Source organism: Hyla sarda, chromosome 5 (assembly GCF_029499605.1).
Source record: "Hyla sarda isolate aHylSar1 chromosome 5, aHylSar1.hap1, whole genome shotgun sequence".
NCBI lineage: Eukaryota > Metazoa > Chordata > Amphibia > Anura > Hylidae > Hyla > Hyla sarda.
In genome coordinates this window covers 268,059,114-268,078,720 of record NC_079193.1, presented here as the reverse complement: position 1 = coordinate 268,078,720, position 19,607 = coordinate 268,059,114, and the positions used below count along the sequence as shown (strand labels likewise).

The 19,607-nt window shown below is 42.9% G+C and overlaps 1 protein-coding gene across 2 annotated transcripts in view; it reads left to right on the top strand.

Moving 5' to 3' along the window:
* Positions 1–16,534, top strand: part of USP14 (ubiquitin specific peptidase 14) — a 35,565-nt gene extending 19,031 nt beyond the window's left edge. For both annotated transcript variants that reach the window (XM_056521679.1, XM_056521680.1), the window contains exons 7-16: positions 452–582; positions 1,791–1,871; positions 4,570–4,655; positions 6,028–6,142; positions 6,887–6,952; positions 7,953–8,045; positions 8,694–8,819; positions 9,341–9,395; positions 15,144–15,251; positions 15,825–16,534. In XM_056521679.1, coding sequence (XP_056377654.1) covers positions 452–582; positions 1,791–1,871; positions 4,570–4,655; positions 6,028–6,142; positions 6,887–6,952; positions 7,953–8,045; positions 8,694–8,819; positions 9,341–9,395; positions 15,144–15,251; positions 15,825–15,976 — 1,013 coding nt within the window. In that variant the 3' untranslated portion in view covers positions 15,977–16,534. The remainder of the gene's footprint in view (positions 1–451; positions 583–1,790; positions 1,872–4,569; positions 4,656–6,027; positions 6,143–6,886; positions 6,953–7,952; positions 8,046–8,693; positions 8,820–9,340; positions 9,396–15,143; positions 15,252–15,824) is intronic.
* Positions 16,535–19,607: the final 3,073 nt, after the last annotated feature.

Below are 19,607 nucleotides of genomic sequence, written 5' to 3'. Positions count from 1 at the left end.
ATTCATTTGTTTTCATTTTTTATATTTTTGCGGTCATTGATTAATCCCGTTTTACCTGTAACTTTAATTATATAACTTTTTACATTACATCACAATGTTAAAGGGGTACTCCGGGCCCTAATACATCTTATCCCCTATCCTAAGATGTATGATCTCTGGGAACCCCCGCAATCTGTCACCAAGGGGCCGGAGTATCGTACACACTCTGAGCTTCCAGAGAGCTCACAAAGGTGGCTGTGCAATGACAGATTGCAGGGTCCCCAATGGCGGGAACCCCGCGATCGTACATCTTATCCCCTATCCAAAGAAAAGATGTATTAGGGCTGGAGTACCCCTTTAAGTGCTTTCTTTTTAAATGGAGCTGTGTAGCTCTCCTTACTATCTAAACATAGACAAGTGATGTGCTGCATCATTAGGGTGTAACATATATATATACATCTCTCCACTTTAGCCCTACGTGATCTATATGAATCAATGGAGAAGACCTCTTCCAGTATCCCGCCAATCATCCTGCTTCAGTTCTTGCACATGGCCTTCCCACAATTTGCAGAAAAAGGGGAACAAGGACAGTATCTACAACAGGTAATTGTAACAGAGGTGTATTTTCTAGGGCTGAATGTAGATTTCTGCACTAGAAATGGGGTTTTCTAAGGAATCGCTTTCTATTTGCATTTCTCTTTTTTGGTCTCTTATTTGCTTAAAGGAGTATTCCAGGAATTATTATTTTTTTACTATTCTACAGGAGCTGTAAAGTTAGTGTAGTTCATAATATCGTGTGTGTGTGTGATGTTTTTTTCACAATTCTTCTGTGATTTTCACCCCACTATTTATTTTTCACAGCATACAAAATGACTGTTGTCTCGGATTTTTCCCAGCTTGCAATGCGACCGAGACCTGACTCACTAGTCAGCTGATGACAGGGAGCCTGTCTGCTTCAATGGGTGGAGAGATCGCTTGGTGGGAGAGGGATCAATCTGTAACTAATGCAACAGCTGTAGGCACCCTGATTGAAAACCACAGGTCTTTAGATGGATGCAGCTCATTTATGTTTCAATGGGTGGGGTGTCTGATGTCTGGGAGGGAGGAAAATGGAATTGTGGGATTTGTAGTCAAAAAAAGAAAAGTCTAATATGAAATACAAGTTCACAGAAAGCTAGCCACAGTATTATGGTAACTTCACAGCATAGCCATTTAGCCCCAAGACAAGCGCAGATCCTTCCTAAGCATGTCCATTACTGTCTGCCAGGTACGTACTAAAATCACCTTATGGTGGATAACACCTTTAAAGGGGCTATGCAGCATTAGAAAGATATAGCTGCTTTCTTTAAAAAAGAGCAACATTCTTGTCCTCGGTTTGTGTCATATTTTTGCTTTATTTTTTTTTTTACATTTTTAAAAATGTTTTTTTTTTTTTATGAAAGCAGCTATGTCTTTCTTATCCTAGATAACCCCTTTATAGCATTTGTATCATAGAGACCACCTATTTTACATGTCTTCTTAGGTCACATGGATTCCATAGAGGTGAGCCTCTTAGGACCCTCCCCTATGAGCCAAAGCAGAGCAGCTCCCAATATGCTGGACTTGAGCCATCCTTTTTTTTTTTTTTTTCTTTTGTTACTGGCTACCGTGTAATAATACGTTTCCCACATATCATCTGTATACTATTTTATTTTTGTATATGTTCGGTACCATATAGAATGTTAGGTCATTGTCTGTGACTACTGTGGTACATTTCTTTTTAAATGCCCACCTGTCGATTAAAACTCTGTTATTGTGCTTTTATTTTGCAGGATGCCAATGAATGCTGGGTACAAGTTATGAGGGTGCTTCAGCAGAAGTTGGAACCTATAGAAGGAGACACAGAAATGGAGGTGATGGCCTTTATTTTACCACTCTTATAGAATAAGTTAGAAGCTTTGCATTCCTATCTAAATGTGTATTTCTGAAAAGCACCCCAAAGATTATGAAAACAGGCCCACTGGTACCTTGATGTACTAATATCATTTTTTTATGCTTGGAATCTTTTACTTCAAGTAATAATGTGTCCTTGTCCAGGGTTGAGCAGGAATTTCATGCTGACATGGTCTGTGATACGTCTACTGGTTATAAATGTCTGCTTTATAGAGAATGCAACACAGAATGTTTCTACTTCTGTTCAGGAAGAAACATTGTTTTTGATAGTGACCACATAATAAAGAGAAATCTCCCCAACTGTCTTGCCATGAGGACATACATTACATGCCCATAGGTGTGGAGAACCAGCTCTAACAAGCCTAAGGGTGTATTCAAACGTACAGTATCCTGCACAGGATTTGAAGCTGCTGATTTCAATGTAAACTAATTAACTGAACACAACTTCTGCAGCTTTAAATCCTGCTTATCAAATATGTTCAGGATACTGTGCGTGTGAATAAACTCTGAAAGTAATAAGTCGACTGACCTCTAACCTATTACTAGTTAGGTGCTTTGTTGATGCCTGATGGAACTATTTTGTTGTATTGTCACTACCTAAAAAATAAATAAAAATATTTTGAAATCTTGCCGTTTTCATGCTGGCCACTAAGCCTAATAGTAGGCTGGCACTTCCTGTTCTGTTTATCACCATAAGCAGGGTTACAGTGAAAGGTGACACCAGTGTATAGAGAACACAGGATCCCTCATTCTAAAAAGGGGGAACAAAATTATGCTTACTTTAGTGGAGAATGCCAGGACTATGTTTTCTAGCTCTGAAGTCTGATGAAAGTGGCATAATGGTCTGGGACTGTTACGGCTTTGCCTTAGTTTTAGTGCAGGGAAACAGGTTACTACAACCTACTAGATAATTGTATGCTCCCAATGCTTTGGTTTGGGGTGTTCTTGCCTGGAGCAGCATGGCAATGCCCCTGTGGAGAAAATGTTACAAAAGTTTGCAGATTTTAGGCTTTTGCCATACCAAACGTTTTTGCCATACTGTTTTCAATCCGTTTTTCTAAAGAAAACCGTATGGCAAAAAAACGGATGGAACAGTATGGGAAAAAGTAAACTGTATGCGTTTTTAAACTGTGTACTGTTTTTAAAAGTGCATACAGTTCCATCCGTTTTATTCCCATAAAAAACCCCATAGGTTTTTGATAATTTTGTCCATTTTTAATGGGAGGGGTGTTGGGTGGGGACTTTAGGATGCAAATGAGCATGTGCAAAGTAAAAACCGTATACGGTTTCCCGTTTGGAACTATATATATATATATATATATATATATATATATATATATATATACACACGTTTCCCATTGACGTCCATGTTAAAAAATATATATATAAATTCGTTTCCCATTGACGTCCATGTTAAAAAAAAAAAAATGTATGCGGTTGCAGTACGGTTTTTAAACCGGAGTTAAAACTGTGGTTGACCACGTTTTTGTCTCCGGTTTAAAAACCATACTGCAACCGCATACTTTTTTTTTTAACATGGACGTCAATGGGAAACGCACATGTGTACAGTTCCATACGGGAAACCGTATACGGTTTTTACTTTGCACATGCGCATTTGCATCCTAAAGTCCCCACCCAACACCCCTCCCATTAAAAATTGACAAAATTATCAAAAACTTATATATATATATATATTTTTCTAAATAAAAAAGGAGGGAACTGTATGCACTTTTAAAAACAGTATACAGTTTAAAAACCCATACGGTTAACTTTTTCCCATACTGTTCCATCCGTTTTTTGCCATTTTTTCTTTAGAAAAACGGATTGAAAACACTATGGCAAAAACGTGATGTGAACCCAGCCTTAGTTTGGAAACAACATCTGTCACTCAGCATCCTAATATCAAGGAGGTCAGGAGGTATCATGTAATATCAGTGCCGGCCTCACTACTGCTCTTGTGACTAATTCCTTGCAGTCATGTTCTGAAATTTTAGCAGTAAGAGTTGTATTCATTTCATTTTTAAGGGGTACTCCACTGGAAAACAAATGTTTTCAAATGAACAAATTTTAAGTTAACTGATGCCAGAATGTTAGTAATTTTTCAAAGTAATTAACAAATCTCTATTTGAAAAATCTTAATCCTTCCAGTACTTATCAGCAGCTGTTTACTACAGAGGACTTTGTGTAGTTCTTTCCCATCTGACCACAGTGCTCTCTGCTGACACCTCTGTCCATTTCAGGAACTGTCCAGAATAGGAGCAAATCCCCATAGAAAACCTCTGCTGCACTGGACAGTTCCTGACATGGACAAAGGTGGCAGCAGAGAGCACTGTAGTCAGACTGAATACAACTTCATCTGGAGCATACAGCAGCTGATAAGTACTGGAAGGATTAAGATTTTTTTTAAATAGAAGAAATTTACAAATCTGTTTAACTTTCTGGCACCAGTTGATTTAAAAAACATTTTTTTTTTTTCCACCGGAGTACCCCTGTTAATGCTCCTGGTTTGGGAATGTAATGTTAAAGCCTCTATGTAGGTTTTGGGCATGTGTACACATCTTTTGAAAGCAGGGTGTAGTGCATATCACTGATTTTTCTTTTATTCTGTCTTGGGTTATGGAACAATTGGTTACATAATCCTTTATCTTGTCTTTTCAGACCGATTCAGAAGCTGCTGCTGCTGCTGCTGCACCAAAGAAGAAGAGTTTTATTGACCAATTTTTTGGCATTGAGTTTGATGCAACGTATCCATTTATGGCAAAAAAAAAATAATAATCTGAGACACACAGGACCAGATTGATCAATCAGTCCAAGACAAAAATCTGTGTGATCTGCCTATAGCAACCAATAACAACTCAGCTTTCATTAGCATATGGAAGCAGATCTGTGATTTGGACATTATGGGAAGATAACTCCCAGTTTTTGCTTCGGACAGACTGATAAATCTGTACCATACTGTCTGAAGTATAGGGACTTTTAGGCAAAGATATATGGGAGATTGTCTTTAGAGCATATACTGCATTAAATATTGCATGTGCGTCTAAGCACTCTTTTGCAACTTTTGGCTGTAAGTCGCACATTTGGTGCAACAGGTTAAAAAGTCACAGACTGGAAACTTTACAAAGGGATGTACTGGAGTACAAATTGTTTACCAGCACTATATTTATTAGGGATCGACAGATATAGTTTTTTTAGGGCCGATACCGATAATCGGTGGAGGTTAGGGCCGATAGCCGATAACTTATACTTTATACTGATATTCCGGTACAAGTTATCGGCTATTTATCCGCCCGTGACACCGCTGCAGATCATTGATTTAAAGCGGGCTTTTGCGGTGCCATAGACTGCGGACACCACTCGCTTCTCTCCCCCTGCCTGTCCGGGGGTCTAACACCGACACCGCCCCCCCACCGCCTCCCCATCCCCGTTTTTATAATTACCGGGGTCCACTCTACATCTGGCTCCGGTGGCGTCCTCCTGAGCTGTCACTGTGCGCACTGACTGTGACGTCACTCGTCATTGCGCACAGCGTAACGCAGGACACAGCAGGAGCCAGAAGTAGCGTGGTCCCCGGGAACAGGTAACTATAAAACCGGGGATGGGGGGGGAAATGGGGCCAGGGGTGGGGGGGGCGGCGAGTCGGGGGGGCGGTCGCGGTACGGGGGGTTGTGGGGGCCGGTGCGGGGGGTGGGGCATTGTCGGCAAGGTAATTGCCGATATCGATAATGCCCAAAATCGTGATTATCGGCCGATAATATCGGCCAAACCGATAATCGGTCGATCCCTAATATTTATCACATGGCCTGCACCATTTAATACATTTTGTGCATGGACACATTTCAATATCACAGATTAAAGGTGTGAAGAAAAAAAATTCACTTAAACCAACCTTAATAAATTCCCCCTATAAAAATTCACACCACATCTTCAGACTTGCATATTTGTATGGGTCTGTACTGTGTAGTAAGCAGATTAGTTTTTTCTACTTGTAATAGAACAAATCCTGTCACCTGTCTTATATTGCTGCATGTTTTCTTTGGTCATTGTCTCAGCCTACCACAAGCAGGGGTTCTTCTCCCTGCTAGTCCTGTTTTTTTTTCTTAATAATGCGCAAAGCATGAAATGTACTGAATCGGAAGAGGAAGAAGTAACCAAAAGCAAAGAAACTCAACTCCAGCTCAGCTGCTTCATAAACCCAGAAGTGAAATATCTCTTCACAGGCCTCAAACTGGTGAGAGCAGCCTTTTGGGTCTATACGAATGACTACATGGTTTCCAGTAAAATATTACCCTGTTCTCTTCTTAGTTGTAATAATAATATACTAATTGCATATAAAGCAGTAATCCAGTACACCTATATTATCTGATTCCATGTATCGGCAAATAGTGAACAAAATATGTGATATATCAAATAGAAGATATATTATAAAACACTATTTGTTTCTCTATTGTCTTGGCTGTACAGTATATCCTAAATAGTAGCCATGCAATAGTTATGTTCCACACAGTCAAAAGTAAATAGAGAAGCCCTTCTTTTCTCTATCAGTAAGCTAGTTTACCAAATAAAATGTTTCATCTGCCCCAATTCTGGAAAGTATAAAGGGTGCAGAGACTGAGAGGGGGGGTGGCGGACTTAAAAATCATACCCCTCCAGATGTTTCCAGCCCAGCACTGCCGCTGCTCTGTAGACCCTGATGGAAGTAATGACCCTGCATGACAGCTGCAGCCAATTGGTGGCCTCAGTAGTCCCATGAACATGTGACTCCAGAGCAGCATCGCTGGACCAAGAGAAACCAGTCCCTACTCCCTTGAAATTTTTTCTTGACTAACCCAAAATACCCTTTTAATTGGCTCTATCAAATATCACCCGATAGCTCAGCTTCCAGAACCCGTGTGAGTGTAACATAATGGTAGGACAGTCTTGGCTAAATTTCTGGTTTGATTGTGCTTCAGTAAATCTTTTCAATGTTTTCCAGCGCCTTCAAGATGAAATCACCAAACATTCTCCGTCATTACAAAGGAATGCTTTATATAACAAAACTGTAAGTATATAAATCCTTGAAGATTTATTATTGTTATATTATAGTACAAACTGATGACATTGTGAGATAGCTATTTGGGCAAGAATGCATGATGGGAGAATAAACTACCTTGCTTTTATCCATTCGTGTCCATCACTTGTGTCCAGCGCCACACATAGACCGGTGTTGCTCTTTGAAGCTATCCATCCGATTTGGGCAAGGAGACACACAGCACTTTTCATTTATCTGTCAGTGCTTCCATAATGTAGAAAAATGCATTTATTCCATGGCCAAGTCAAAGAGACGTTTTCAAGCACCTGAAGTTTTGAGGTCCTAAAGGCCTCCCCTGACATCTCTGGAATGAGTGGGGGAGTGTGGAGGTGATAACTCTCAGAACTTCAGGGGCTTGGGATGTTCGAGTTCATTGCTGACGGCCCCTACGTTTAAAGGAAATCTGTCACCAGCATCACCCACTCTAACCTGCTGGTACAGGGCAATAGGGGTGATGCTGATTCCATTTAGATTTTTTCCCCACAAGGCCCAGTTCCCGAGTTATGTCCAAAAATCCAAACATGCATATTAAGTGCTTTGGTGCACTGTGGGTGTTCCTAGCCCCTTGGTGCGCTCTTCTGACCTCTCACTCCTGTCACATGATGATCATCGCAGTTCTGGAAAGGGGCACATCTGCACCACAGCCTCTGATAGGAACCTCTGTCACAGTTTCCTGCAAAAATCCACAATAAAATAGTGCAGCTTGCAGTTTTTTTTTTTTTTAAATGTCGGAAACCCGGTAGACCTCATTAAAGGGAATGGAGTCAGTTGATGCCACTTCTTATACTACTAAATCTGCGGAAATTCACTCTTGGCTTTGGGCAAATGGAATAAAGCTGTATTTTAACATCTTTATCACAGCTAAAATACCCTACTTTGTATTACGCTGATAGTTCTTGACCTTAGAGTCTAGGATTTCTCCCCTTTACATAGAAATTCATTTTCACATTTCTTGTGCGCTTTACCACAGTCCAGGATAAGCCGTTTACCCGCCTACTTGACAATCCAGATGGTGCGGTTCTTTTATAAAGAGAAGGAGTCTGTGAATGCCAAAGTTCTTAAGGTATGTGTGTGTTCCCATGGTATTATCCATGTTTTCATGTATAAAATATGAATATGGGTGAGCAGAAAGCATGTTGGCACTGCTAACCTCGTCTATAGGGCTCTCCTTGCTGTGGCTCACTGCGAGATGCGGGGCATGTACTAGGTGGTGCTCATGTGTGAAATTGATAGTCCCTATAAAACAATCAAAGGTAAAGGAAACACAGGCAAATCACCAACTTGATGTGACATCTTTTTATTTCTTATGTGTATGCAGGTAAATCAGCGGCACGCCATACCGGGTTGCTAGACACTAGTGCGCTCTGTGATTGATCACAGAGCTCACTAGCATTTAGCAATCCGGTGCAGCCCCTTTACCTGCATACACCTAAGAAATAAAAAGATGTCACGTCAAGTTGGTGAGTTGCCTGTGTTTCCTTTACCTTTTGATTATTTTTATGTATTGTGTCCCAATAAACAATAGGTACCACTCAGTTCCTTTTGGAAATTCTAAAGCTTTGCCTTCCAGTTGATGCTTAATTCATGCAGAAGTGAAGAGCAATCGCTTTTGCTATCGGAGCTTTCTCAATATTTCACATTAACACAGCAAGAAGATTCCAATGTTCAAAAATGTCTCTTAACTCTTTCTTAACTTTTCTACACTACACAGGATGTAAAATTTCCTCTCATGCTGGATATATATGAGTTATGCACACCGGAGCTGCAGGAGAAGATGGTCCCTTACCGATCTAAGTTTAAGGATGTAGAGGATAAAGTTTCAGGGCAGCCACCTAAAGTAAGTAGCAAATCTGCTCATTCCATGGAGTGCTGGAGATATTCTCTTTCCTAAATAAATGGCTAGATGGCTCCAATAAAAGAACAGAGTACACTGACTGTGGATTTTCCATGGTGTGATTTATGGCTGATCATTACTTCATGTAAATGACCCAGTGATCAGCCGAGGAATGAGCAAATGTCAGCTAATCGCTGGGTAGCGCAGCTCTAAAAATCATTGTCAGTCAGGCACACATCTCTCCCTGTCTCAACTGGATGTGCTGCTGACAGTGAGGTCTGTGCACCACAGTAAAGGCCTGCTTGAATGATCCAGCAATTGTTCCGGTGGACCTGTTCTGAAAATATTGAGCTATAAAGGTTCCTTTTAATCAGCTCCAATATAATAGATCGGCTCTCAAAGAAGGCAGTGGTCTGCCCATCTAAAACTACGCTCAGTTTAGCTACCTCCTAAGGCCTACAGTTTTGGGACCATTATACTCCTTAGTATGTAAAACTTATGTTCATTTCTTTATTTAATGTTAGGCAATCCAGACTGCACAAAAAGAAGTGAAGTATGAACCTTACTGCTTTCCGGATGGTAAGTACAAATTACTAAAGATTTATTTTCTATGGTCACAGCACATAATTTGTCAGTGTTTTTTTAAGGTCAGAGGACAATTCATAGTGTTGACTTACAAGAGGGAGAAGGAAGAGGGGGGTGCTTAAATATTTTGTTTGCATAATAGACTGGCAAGCCATGCCCCCTTTTCACTTAAGTGTCATGTAAAAGCTATTATTGTTTGTTTTCAAGGAAAAATAGCCTGTTGTAAATGCACAAAACAATCAGCATTAAAGGGTAGATTGTGTGTGCATGAGTAGCTCTGGATCTGGCCATTAGATATCTTGTGTGTGTGTGTGTGTTTTTTAGATTTGTACTCTGCAGGCCTTTTGTATTTTTTTTTTTGTGTGTGTGGAGGCAGCATGTAACCAGGCAGTATGTAACTTGGTCCCTTAGTCCACTTTGAGCGTTTTTTTGGGTCATTGATGAGTTTGGGAGGGCAGCAGGAAGCAAGAGACCCTTTTCTCTGATAAGATACATTACAAAATGTCTTACATTCACTTGTACTTATGCAAAGTTTGTTGAAATAAATAAAACCCATGGTTTGTTAAATTACTTAACGTACATCTTTATTGCCAGATTTTTCCTATTTGTTATGCAATTACTTATTTAAAACACTTTAAAGGGGTACTCCGTGGAAAACTTTTTTTTATTCTTTTTTAAATCAATGGTGCCAGAAAGTTAAATAGATTTGTAAATTACTTATATTAAAAAATCTTTATCCTTCTAGGTACTTATTAGCTGCTGAATACTACAGAGGAAATTATTTTCTATTTGGAACACACAGCTCTCTGCTGACATCTCTGTCCATTTTAGGAACTGTCCAGGGCAGCACATGTTTGCTATGGGGATTTTCTTCTACTCTGCTGACATCTCTGTCCATTTTAAGAACTGTCCAGAGAGCTCTGTGGTCATGATGTCAGCAGAGAGCTCTGTGTTCCAAATAGAAAATAATTTCCTCTGTAGTATTCAACAGCTAATAAGTACTAGAAGGATTAGGATTTTTTAATAGAAGTAATTTACAAATCTGTTTAACTTTCTGGCACCAGTTGATCTAAAAAATTCCACCGGAGTACCATTTAACTTTACTGTAAATGTGCTGCTGTGTACCTCTCATTAAAAAAAATAAATTGACATGTCAAAAGTTTTTATTGTTGGGGTGTCTGTGCTGAAACTCCCTCCAATCAGAAGAAAGAGCAAGGAAAATCGGGCAGCAGCACTCTTTACTCGCTGCTCTGTTAAGTCTATGGGGCAGCGAGACGAGAATCTCTGAGAGCTGGGGAGTAAAGTGTTCTACCGTGCAATTATCACCGACCTTTCTCCTAAATGGTGGAGGTCTCCTTCCCTTGTGGTGGTGGGTATATGACTTATGGACAAGCTGATGTTATTGCAGGACTGGTTAGTGTCCCAATAGATATGGGGCCCCCTAGTGGTGGGATTTTGAGGGGCTGGTTTCTTTATTAAATATTCATAATTTCTTGTTCGGCTCCGTTGGGGGACACAGAGACCGTGGGTATATACTGCTGCCACTAGGATACTGACACTAGGCAACAAAAGAAGTCGTCCCTTTCCAGCAGGATATACCCCACCTACAGAGCAATCAGTTTTAGCTTAGTGTCTGTAGGAGGCAGACACAGGTCTGGAGTTCCCCAGACCTGGTCTTTTATTTTCTTATTTTTTTAGTTTAGGGACGTGTATATAGATTTTTTTTCTCCCTTTTTATTTCTCTCTTTTTAGGTGGGGGCTCAGGAGCATAGCGTTCACTGTTTCCCCATTTGCGAAAAAGGGGAACAGGCATTGAATTATGCACGGTCAACCCCTTCTCGTCACCAGTCAGCGCCCGGGGTTGCACCTTTGGGTCGAGGTCTCCGTATCTACCCTGCTCGTTTCGCTGTCTGCCCGGCATGATGCAGGTGTATAATAGCTGGCCGAAGACTTCAGTAGGTAAGTTTCCCGGGACAAGGTGAGTATTTCCTTCTCCCTTCCCTCTCCGCCATCCCCCTCTTTTTCCTGGGAATCTTTTATTCAGGATTCTCAACCTCTGTAGCCCCCCTGTTTTGGGCCCATTCCTTTTTATTATTTCTAGGGGCAGTTCCTGCTCGGCCATTCTAAAAACAGGGGACTGGTGCTAAGGACAGTGGTTAATGTTATTTTCACTGCGGCATTTTTACAGCCCTACTTGCCGGCGGCTGCGCTGCGCAGGCATGGCCGGCCTTTACTTTTGCTACAGCCGCCTCCACGTGTGAGGCGACCGGAGCGCCGGAAGTTTATCTTCTCTGTCGGACGCGCTGCATGCGCACGCCCGACAGCTTTTTCTCTTCTCCAGACGCACTGGTAAAGTTCCCGGAGCGTAGGGGGTAGTAATTGAGGCTGCGGCCTAATTGCAGCAATTAGCTCCACCCTTCTGGCCCCTTTCTCTCCTGTCCTATGGGTTTTCAGCGCACTGGGGGGTCACTATCTTCCTTTAAGTGCTGTGTGTGTGCTGCACGGGTCATTTCTGTCCAATGAGGGCCAGGCTAGTGCTGCCTCCCCCTCCCCTTGCTCTTTAGGTTTAACCCCCCTGCTCTTTAAGTCTCTGTCTGTCTCTCTCTGTCTCCCCCCCCGAGGGTCTGCTCTTCACTTTGGCCCTAAAATGTCTCGTGGTTCTGCTGAACCCACCTGTCCTGCCTGCACCACTGCGCAACCCAGTCCTCCTGGTCCTTCATCTTCCACCTAGAGGACCCTGGAACTTCGGACCCAGCTCCAGAAGTTTCCTTTCATCGCTCCGGATGCTCTCCTAAGGTTTTCATCTCTCATGCTGAATTTGACAACTTACTGGAAAGAGCATGGAAGCATCCAGACAAACGCTTTCAAGGGACTAAGAAGGTTCAGGAGCAGTTTCCCTTTGCCCAAGACCTTATTGCGAAATACACATCTTGACCGACTGTGGATCCTCCGGTTTCCCATCTATCGAAATCGACCACTCTACCTTTGGCGGATGCAGCATCCTTTAAGGACCCGGATTAAAAATCTGGCCAAATCCGCCTTTGAAGTGGCGGGTTCATCTTTGCTTCCTGCCTTCCCTTCTGCTTGGGTGTCCAAGCTCCAACCAGGGCCCAGAATCCGGAGAGTCTCCTTCTCACTCTTCAGACCTTGTCCCGTTTCGGCTGGGTGGTCAATCGAGACAAGTCTAACCTGATTCACACCCAGTCTCTGATCTTCTTAGGACTCCAGTTCGACACTTTCTCCTAGGACTCGCCAGTCCATCCTGCGGTGGCTTTGGTCTCCTCCTCTTCGACAGGCACGATCCTTTCTGCCCCTCCACTGGCAGGTCATCACGACTGATGGATCAAACGGTCCAGGGCCATTGATCCTCCCATCAAGCTCTCCTCCCCATCAACATCCTGGAACTTCGGGCAATTTACCTTTGCCTCCTCCATTGGGAGCGCCTTCTCCAGGACCGTCCTGTTCGTGTCCAGTCGGACAACTCCACGGCTGTGGCATATATAAATCGCCAGGGCGGCGAGGATCCTTCTCTGGGCGGAACTCTGAGTTCCCTCCATCTCATCGATTCACATTCCGGGAGAAGAAAATTGGGAGGCGGACTACCTCAGTTGCTCCTCGGCCGACCCCGGCGAGTGGTCTTTTCCTCCAGAGGTGTTTGCGGAGATCTGCAACCTCTCAAGCACTCCAGACGTGGACCTTTTTGCGTTCCGCCAAACCAGAAAGTTCCTTGCTTCGTTGCGAAGTCCTCTGGCCTTAGCCGTAGACACCCTAGTGATCCCCTGGTCGCACTTCGTCCTCCCCTCTCTCTTCCTCTCCTTCCCAGGGTCCTGGGGAAGCTCAAAGTGGAGGGCATCCCTGCCATTCTCGTGGCTCCGAACTGGCCCAGGCGAGCAAGGTACCCCAACGTGGTAGACTAGTGGACAACGTACCACTGCGCCTCCCAGTTCGTCCTGACCTGCTATCGCAGGGTACCTTTTGCCACTCCAGTTTACTGTTGCTGCATTTGACAGTGTGGCAGTTGAGACCGCGGTGCTGAGGGCCAGAGGGTTCCCTCCCCAAGTGATCCGCACAATGATCAAGGCACGTAAGCCTTCCTCTGCGAAGATTTATCACTGTACTTGGTCCTATTTTCGATGTTGTGAATCTCACTCCTCATCCCCAGTTGTGTTCTCCCTCCCACGCCTTCTTTCCTTTTTACAGTCTGAGCTGGAACAGTGCTTGGCTCTCGGTTCCCTTAAGGGTCAAGTGTTGGCTCTCTCCATTCTCTTTGTGTTCCCTGGCATCTGATCCTCACATCCGCACCTTTCTGCAGGGTGTTGCTCATGCGACTCTGCCATACAGATCCCCTACACCCCCATGAATCTGGACACCAGGACAAAGTTGTTTTCCGTCCGGTCCTGTCCATTTTGCCTAAGGTGGTCTCCGCCTTTCAACTAAATGAGGATATCATCCTTCTGTCCTTTTTGTCCAGCTCCGTCACATCCCAGGGAACGTTTGCTTCATGGTCTTGATGGGGTATGGGCCGTTCGGATTTACCTTTTGGGTCACTTCTTCCTTTCACTGGTTTGACTTTCTTTGTTCTTACGGAGGGTTGTCGTAAGGGACTTCCTTCTTCGAAGGCGTCCGTTTCACAGTGGATCTGCTCTGTCATCTCGGAAGCTCACCACTGCAAGGGGAAGACTCCTCCTTTCCGGGTCTCAGCTCATGGCACTCGTTCCGTCGAGGCCTTCTGGGCTCTCCGCAACAAGGCTTCGGCCTTACAAATCTCTAAGGCGTCCACCTGGTCGTCCTTGCACACGTTTACAAAATTTTACCAGGCGCATACCTTTGCATCCGCTGATGCTGATTTGGGTCGCAAGATGTTGCAGGCGGCTGTGGCCCAGCCTTCCACCTGAGTTACTTGAGTTTTTTCCCACCCCAGGGACTTCTTTGATACGTCCCCCAATGGAGCCGAACGAGAAAAATTGATTTTAATGCTTACCGTAAAATCTCTTTCTCGGAGGATCCTTTGGGGGGGGACACAGCACCCACCCATTTGTTCTGTTGTCGTTGGTTCGGTTGTCTGTCCGAGGGTTGGTTCGGTTAATTTTTGTCTGTGGTTTCCTAGGACAGTTACTGTTTTTTCTTTACCTGTCTGTCCTCTCCTACTGCTTTGGGACTAAACTGATAACTCAGAGCCTGTGGGTGGGTATATGCTGCTGGGAGGGGCCGACTTCTTCTGTTGGCTAGTGTAAGCCTCTTAGTGGCAGCAGCATATACCCACGGTCTGTGTCCCCCAATGGATCCTCCGAGAGAGATTTTACGGTAAGCGTAAAAATCTACTTTTTAAACAACCATATTACAAAAGGCCTTTAATTTTAATCAGTAAAAACATAAAAAGGTTTGAGATCTGACAGTGCCTATTTAATAATTACACTTACACATTGTAGGGCTGTTTTCACACCTTGTGTTTTTCTGTAAAACGCATGTAAAAAATTACAATATACAACTTACAAACCAAAATATATGTATGTTTAACCCCTTCCCGCTGTGTGTGGTGTATACTAGTCATAGGTAATGAATGCTCTGTGATTGTTATAAAGAACAAGTTATACTGGAACTTTTTATATGTCTGCTCATTCTGGGCTTAGTATTCCAGTGGGGGTCCTACTCAGTAATTGACAGCTGACCCTTTATGCACATGAACGGTATAGTTTGAATCTCTTTTTCCCTTTTGTTTTTTTTTGTTTCTTCCTTTTTTAGATGTTGGTTCCAACAATTGTGGTTATTATGAACTGCAGGCAGTTCTCACGCACCAGGGAAGATCAAGTTCTTCAGGACACTATGTTTCATGGGTCAAGAGGAAACATGGTAAATAACACATTTTTCAGCTCTTTCCATATGGCAACATTTAATATACTGTTATTTTGTTTGTATAAATAGGTTGCAGATTGTCATATACTAATATATTTAGGAGTCAGGGCTCCATTTTCCTGATACAAAGCTTCTTTGTTCTCCCCTTTCCAAATATTTTGCTGCCCCCACTAGGGGGAGCTGTACGGAAATATGCTATGTATATGCTGTGATCTCCTTAAAATGCATATTTGCATTTTCTAAAATATGTATCCAAATTTTCTGCAGAATTCTCCTACATTTTGAATTTTGCAGCATGCCTGCAGTCTTCTGTGGACTGAGAACTCAGTTTTCATAGTATTGTTTTCTTGTTTTTTAAACCCCCTATTGTAGTTCCCAGTTGTGTAAATTGTTCATCAATAAATATGTCTGGATATTAGTTTTTTCCCCTATATATACATGTACAACAAGGCACATATAGGCACTGTCTTTTTATGTAAGAATTCCTAAATGTTCTACTCGGCCTTTGTAATGCTATGTATGCGGTTCTCCTGAGCTGTTGTACCCACTTTCATGCTTTTCTTCATTTAGATGAATGGATAAAATTTGATGATGACAAAGTGAGCATTGTGTCTCCTGAAGACATACTGAGGTTGTCAGGAGGAGGAGACTGGCATATAGCATATGTTCTTCTATATGGACCCAGGAGAATCCAAGCTACTGAAGAAGAAGCAGAACAATAATGACATTTGTCGTTTTAGTCATTTTTTTTTTCTTAGGTGTGAAATAAATGTTCTACGATTAGAATCGCCTGACCTGGATTTTTTTTACTTAATTTTTTTTATTTTATTTTAGAGGAAGGTGGGAATTGTATAGTTCAATTCACCTTGGTGCAAAAACTGTGATAATCCTCACTATTTCTATTTGAAGAGCTGTAAAAAAACTAAAGCTACCTTTTTCCTATTGTCTTAAAAAAATTTTAGAATTGGAATGAAAAAATGACTAAATGTCCAGCCACTGCCCGGTGGTGCTAAAACTATTTTTGTACACCATAACGGAACGACAATATTTATTGCACACCTACATCATTCATTGTTACTATTGCATGGTTTATACCACAGTACTTGCCGTCGCCTTATCTGACGTTCTGCCAGGAAGGAGGAAGTATACGTGTTGCCTCATTGTAACAGTGCTGCTTCCCATAACTTAAGACATGGCCACAGTCGTGTGTCCAGCTTCATCTATCTGGTCCAGGCCAATGTTGGCATTCTGGTGACTTCAGAATAAAATTGTGATCAATTTCTGTGTCTGATTTTTATTCTCCCTTCTTTCCAAAGAAGCTAATGTTTCTCTTAAGCTACTTTCAACAATCAAACAAGTCGTGAGCAAGGAGTTAGATTTAGGGCAGTTATGATCATGATAGAATAAGATAACCTTAAATATTTCTAGGGTGTATAATAAGACATATTTATCTTTGCTTCTATATGATGCAGAGGGTCTACAACTTGCTTACCTTTCTAGTACCATTTTACATTTACTTAGCAGAATGAGCCAGAATCCTGGTACTAATTTTTTCCCTACAGTTTTAAAAAGTGTCTATAAAAATCATGGTGTACAGTATACCAGCAGTGAGGCAGCATAAGGAAAAGTGATTTGCCCCTACCGATTTGTTAGTTATATTCGGGATAAGTGCATAGTGCCCAATCGGTCGTAGTCTCCAATGAGACGGATTAAACGCTGAGCTGGGGAGTGAAGTGCACTTTTCCCGACTGTATCTAGAGATTGGTGGGGGTCTGGGCACTAAGGCCACAACTGATCAAAACTATTGATTTTTTTCTCTGACAGTCTGAGAGTTTTTTTTTTTTAAAGTGTACCTATCACCCTTTTAGGTGACTTTTCAGGATAAGCTGCCATGTTAGGGTACATGAGAAGCAGCACTACCTATGACCTGGTAGGTATAGCCTAATGTTTATGGTGTCTATGCTACACGCTGCCCATACAGAAAAATAGATCCTGAACTTTTTGGTCTTGGTACATAACCTAAACTACAGCAGCATCTTGGTAGGTGTGATAAAGAAGCAGTGATACATAAGCAGTGATACATCTAAAGTGTGTATAAAGCCCTGGGGTAAGATTTCTTACAGAGATGTCTCTTTGCAGTGTGTTTCCAGGTACTCCTCCCCCCTCCATAGACTTGTATTGTTTGTAATGTGATCCCTGAGTGAGCTACAGGACAAAATTGTGCTGATTTTCAGAGTAAAAGCCAGTCTATTAAGGGGGTGGTGAAGGTAAATCTACAGGAGGAACTAGCAGTGAACAGAGAATAAAGGGATACTGGGATTTTTTTTTTTTTAACAATGTGTAATAGAACAGAAAAAAGCCTTTACTTAACTCTCTTTATTGGCATCTGCTCTCTGCCACACTTCATAGAGCTGCTCACTATCTAAGGTGAGAGACCAATATGACTTGCCTTCTGCAACTCTGGGATGTGCAGTATTGGGGACATCTGGCATAGTTACTGGAGGCTGTGGGAAGGATTGAGGGACATAAGTTGGGGCACATTGCTTTAAAAAAACAAAACGATTTTGCCTGCTAACCTGTTTAATTAACCTGCACCCGATGGAATCTTATAACTGCTAGAGTAATATTTGTATCTTGAAAGTTATTTATTGAATGGGAGGGCCTGGTACTATCCACATCAGCAGTGTCAGCTGAGGACCATGCTCTTTCAGGGCGGTGGATCCTTAGCTGCACAAGGTATATACCCATGTATATAGCGCTGACGTGGATAAGAATAAAATGCCAATACTTTATGTTGTTTAAAATATAAGTGAGTGAAAATTGTGCATTATGGAAAAAATTACAAAAATACAATACAGGAAACAATGGCTGCCATCTATTTCTCAACAGAGCCACAATAACTCTCCTATGCAAATTGTGCTATAAGGAACAACCATGTGACTGCTTATAGTTATACAGGTAATTCACTTCTTATTCTAAACAGCCTGGCGTTAAGCTGGCTGAAGACTTCAGCAGGTGAGTGTGGTCCCACTGGGTGAGTATTCCCCCCCCCCCTTGCCTCTTCCCCTTTCCTTTCTGGGATTTCTTGGGGCCAGCTTTATTTATTTATTTATTTTTTTTTTTTTTTTTTTTAACTAGAGGAAGGCCTTTTCTTCTGGGGTTTGCTGTACTGCAGCTTCTTCCCTCACCTCTTCTTTTTCCACAGACAGAAGGGATTTGCGGACACTTCCGTGATCCCCTGCCACCCGACCTCTTCTCTGGGAGCTGGCGGGCTCAGCGTCTGCAACAGTCGCTGTGTCCAGGATGGTCTGCCGTAGTGTGCGGTTTCTGACCCCACACCAGGATAGGTTTCCTCTGAGTCCATCTCTGACTCGGCATGGGTATCCCAGATGGTGGTTTCTGCTTTAGAATGGTCCTCATTATGGCCGTCCTCACAGGAAGCTCTAGCAGGTTCCCCTTCTGCCCTACACTGCGTGCTTTCCCGCAAGTGCGCTAGGGCCTTGTCCTCAGACTCTTCTAGCTCCTTGGCGCAGGTGGTGTCCATTTTGCTCCCGCTCTCTTCCCCCTCCCCAGCTTACTGTCCTTGCTCGCCTTGTTGGTTCTGCAGTTCCAGGTCTATCATGCCCAGCTCCAAAGACCCCACAGTACGCTCCTGGTGAACTTGTGAACACAGACTCAGATCTGCCTTCAGACTCTGTCAGTTGACAGAGATACCAACAGGACCCAGGAACTATGGACGTAGTCCCTTAAGTTTCCTTCCACCACGCTCGCCATCCCCCTAAGGTCTTCAGTTCTCACAATGAATTTGACGAGCTACTGGACGCAACTTGGAAATACCTGGAGAAACTTTTCCAAGGGGCCAAGAGGCTTTGGTCCCTTTTTCCCCTTCTCTCAGGATATTTTCTCAAAATGGACCTCCCAGCCTATGGTAGACCCTCCTGTATCACGGTTGTCTAAGTCTACTACCCTTCCGCTGGCAGATGCGCCTTCCTTTTAAGGACCCCTCTGATAAGCGCTTGGAAAATCTTGGCAAGTTTGCATGCAAGGCAGCCAGTTCGACTCTGTTACCGGCACTCGCTTCCACGTGGGTGTCCTAGGCTCTACCGGTTTGGGCTTTACCAGGATATCCTGTCAGGTTTTTCCCTGGGCGACCTTGCTGACCTAACACAATAAATCTCCAATGCAGGGGAGTATCTTTGCTCGGTGTCCCTAGAGTCCGTCCGTTGTGCGACCAATGCTTCTGGCAACCGTGTGGCTATCTGTCACTCCATGTGGCTCAAGGCTTGGAATGCCGATGCTGCTTCTAAGCGCTCTCTTATGGAACTGCCTTTTCTAGGTGCCTGTCTCTTCAGT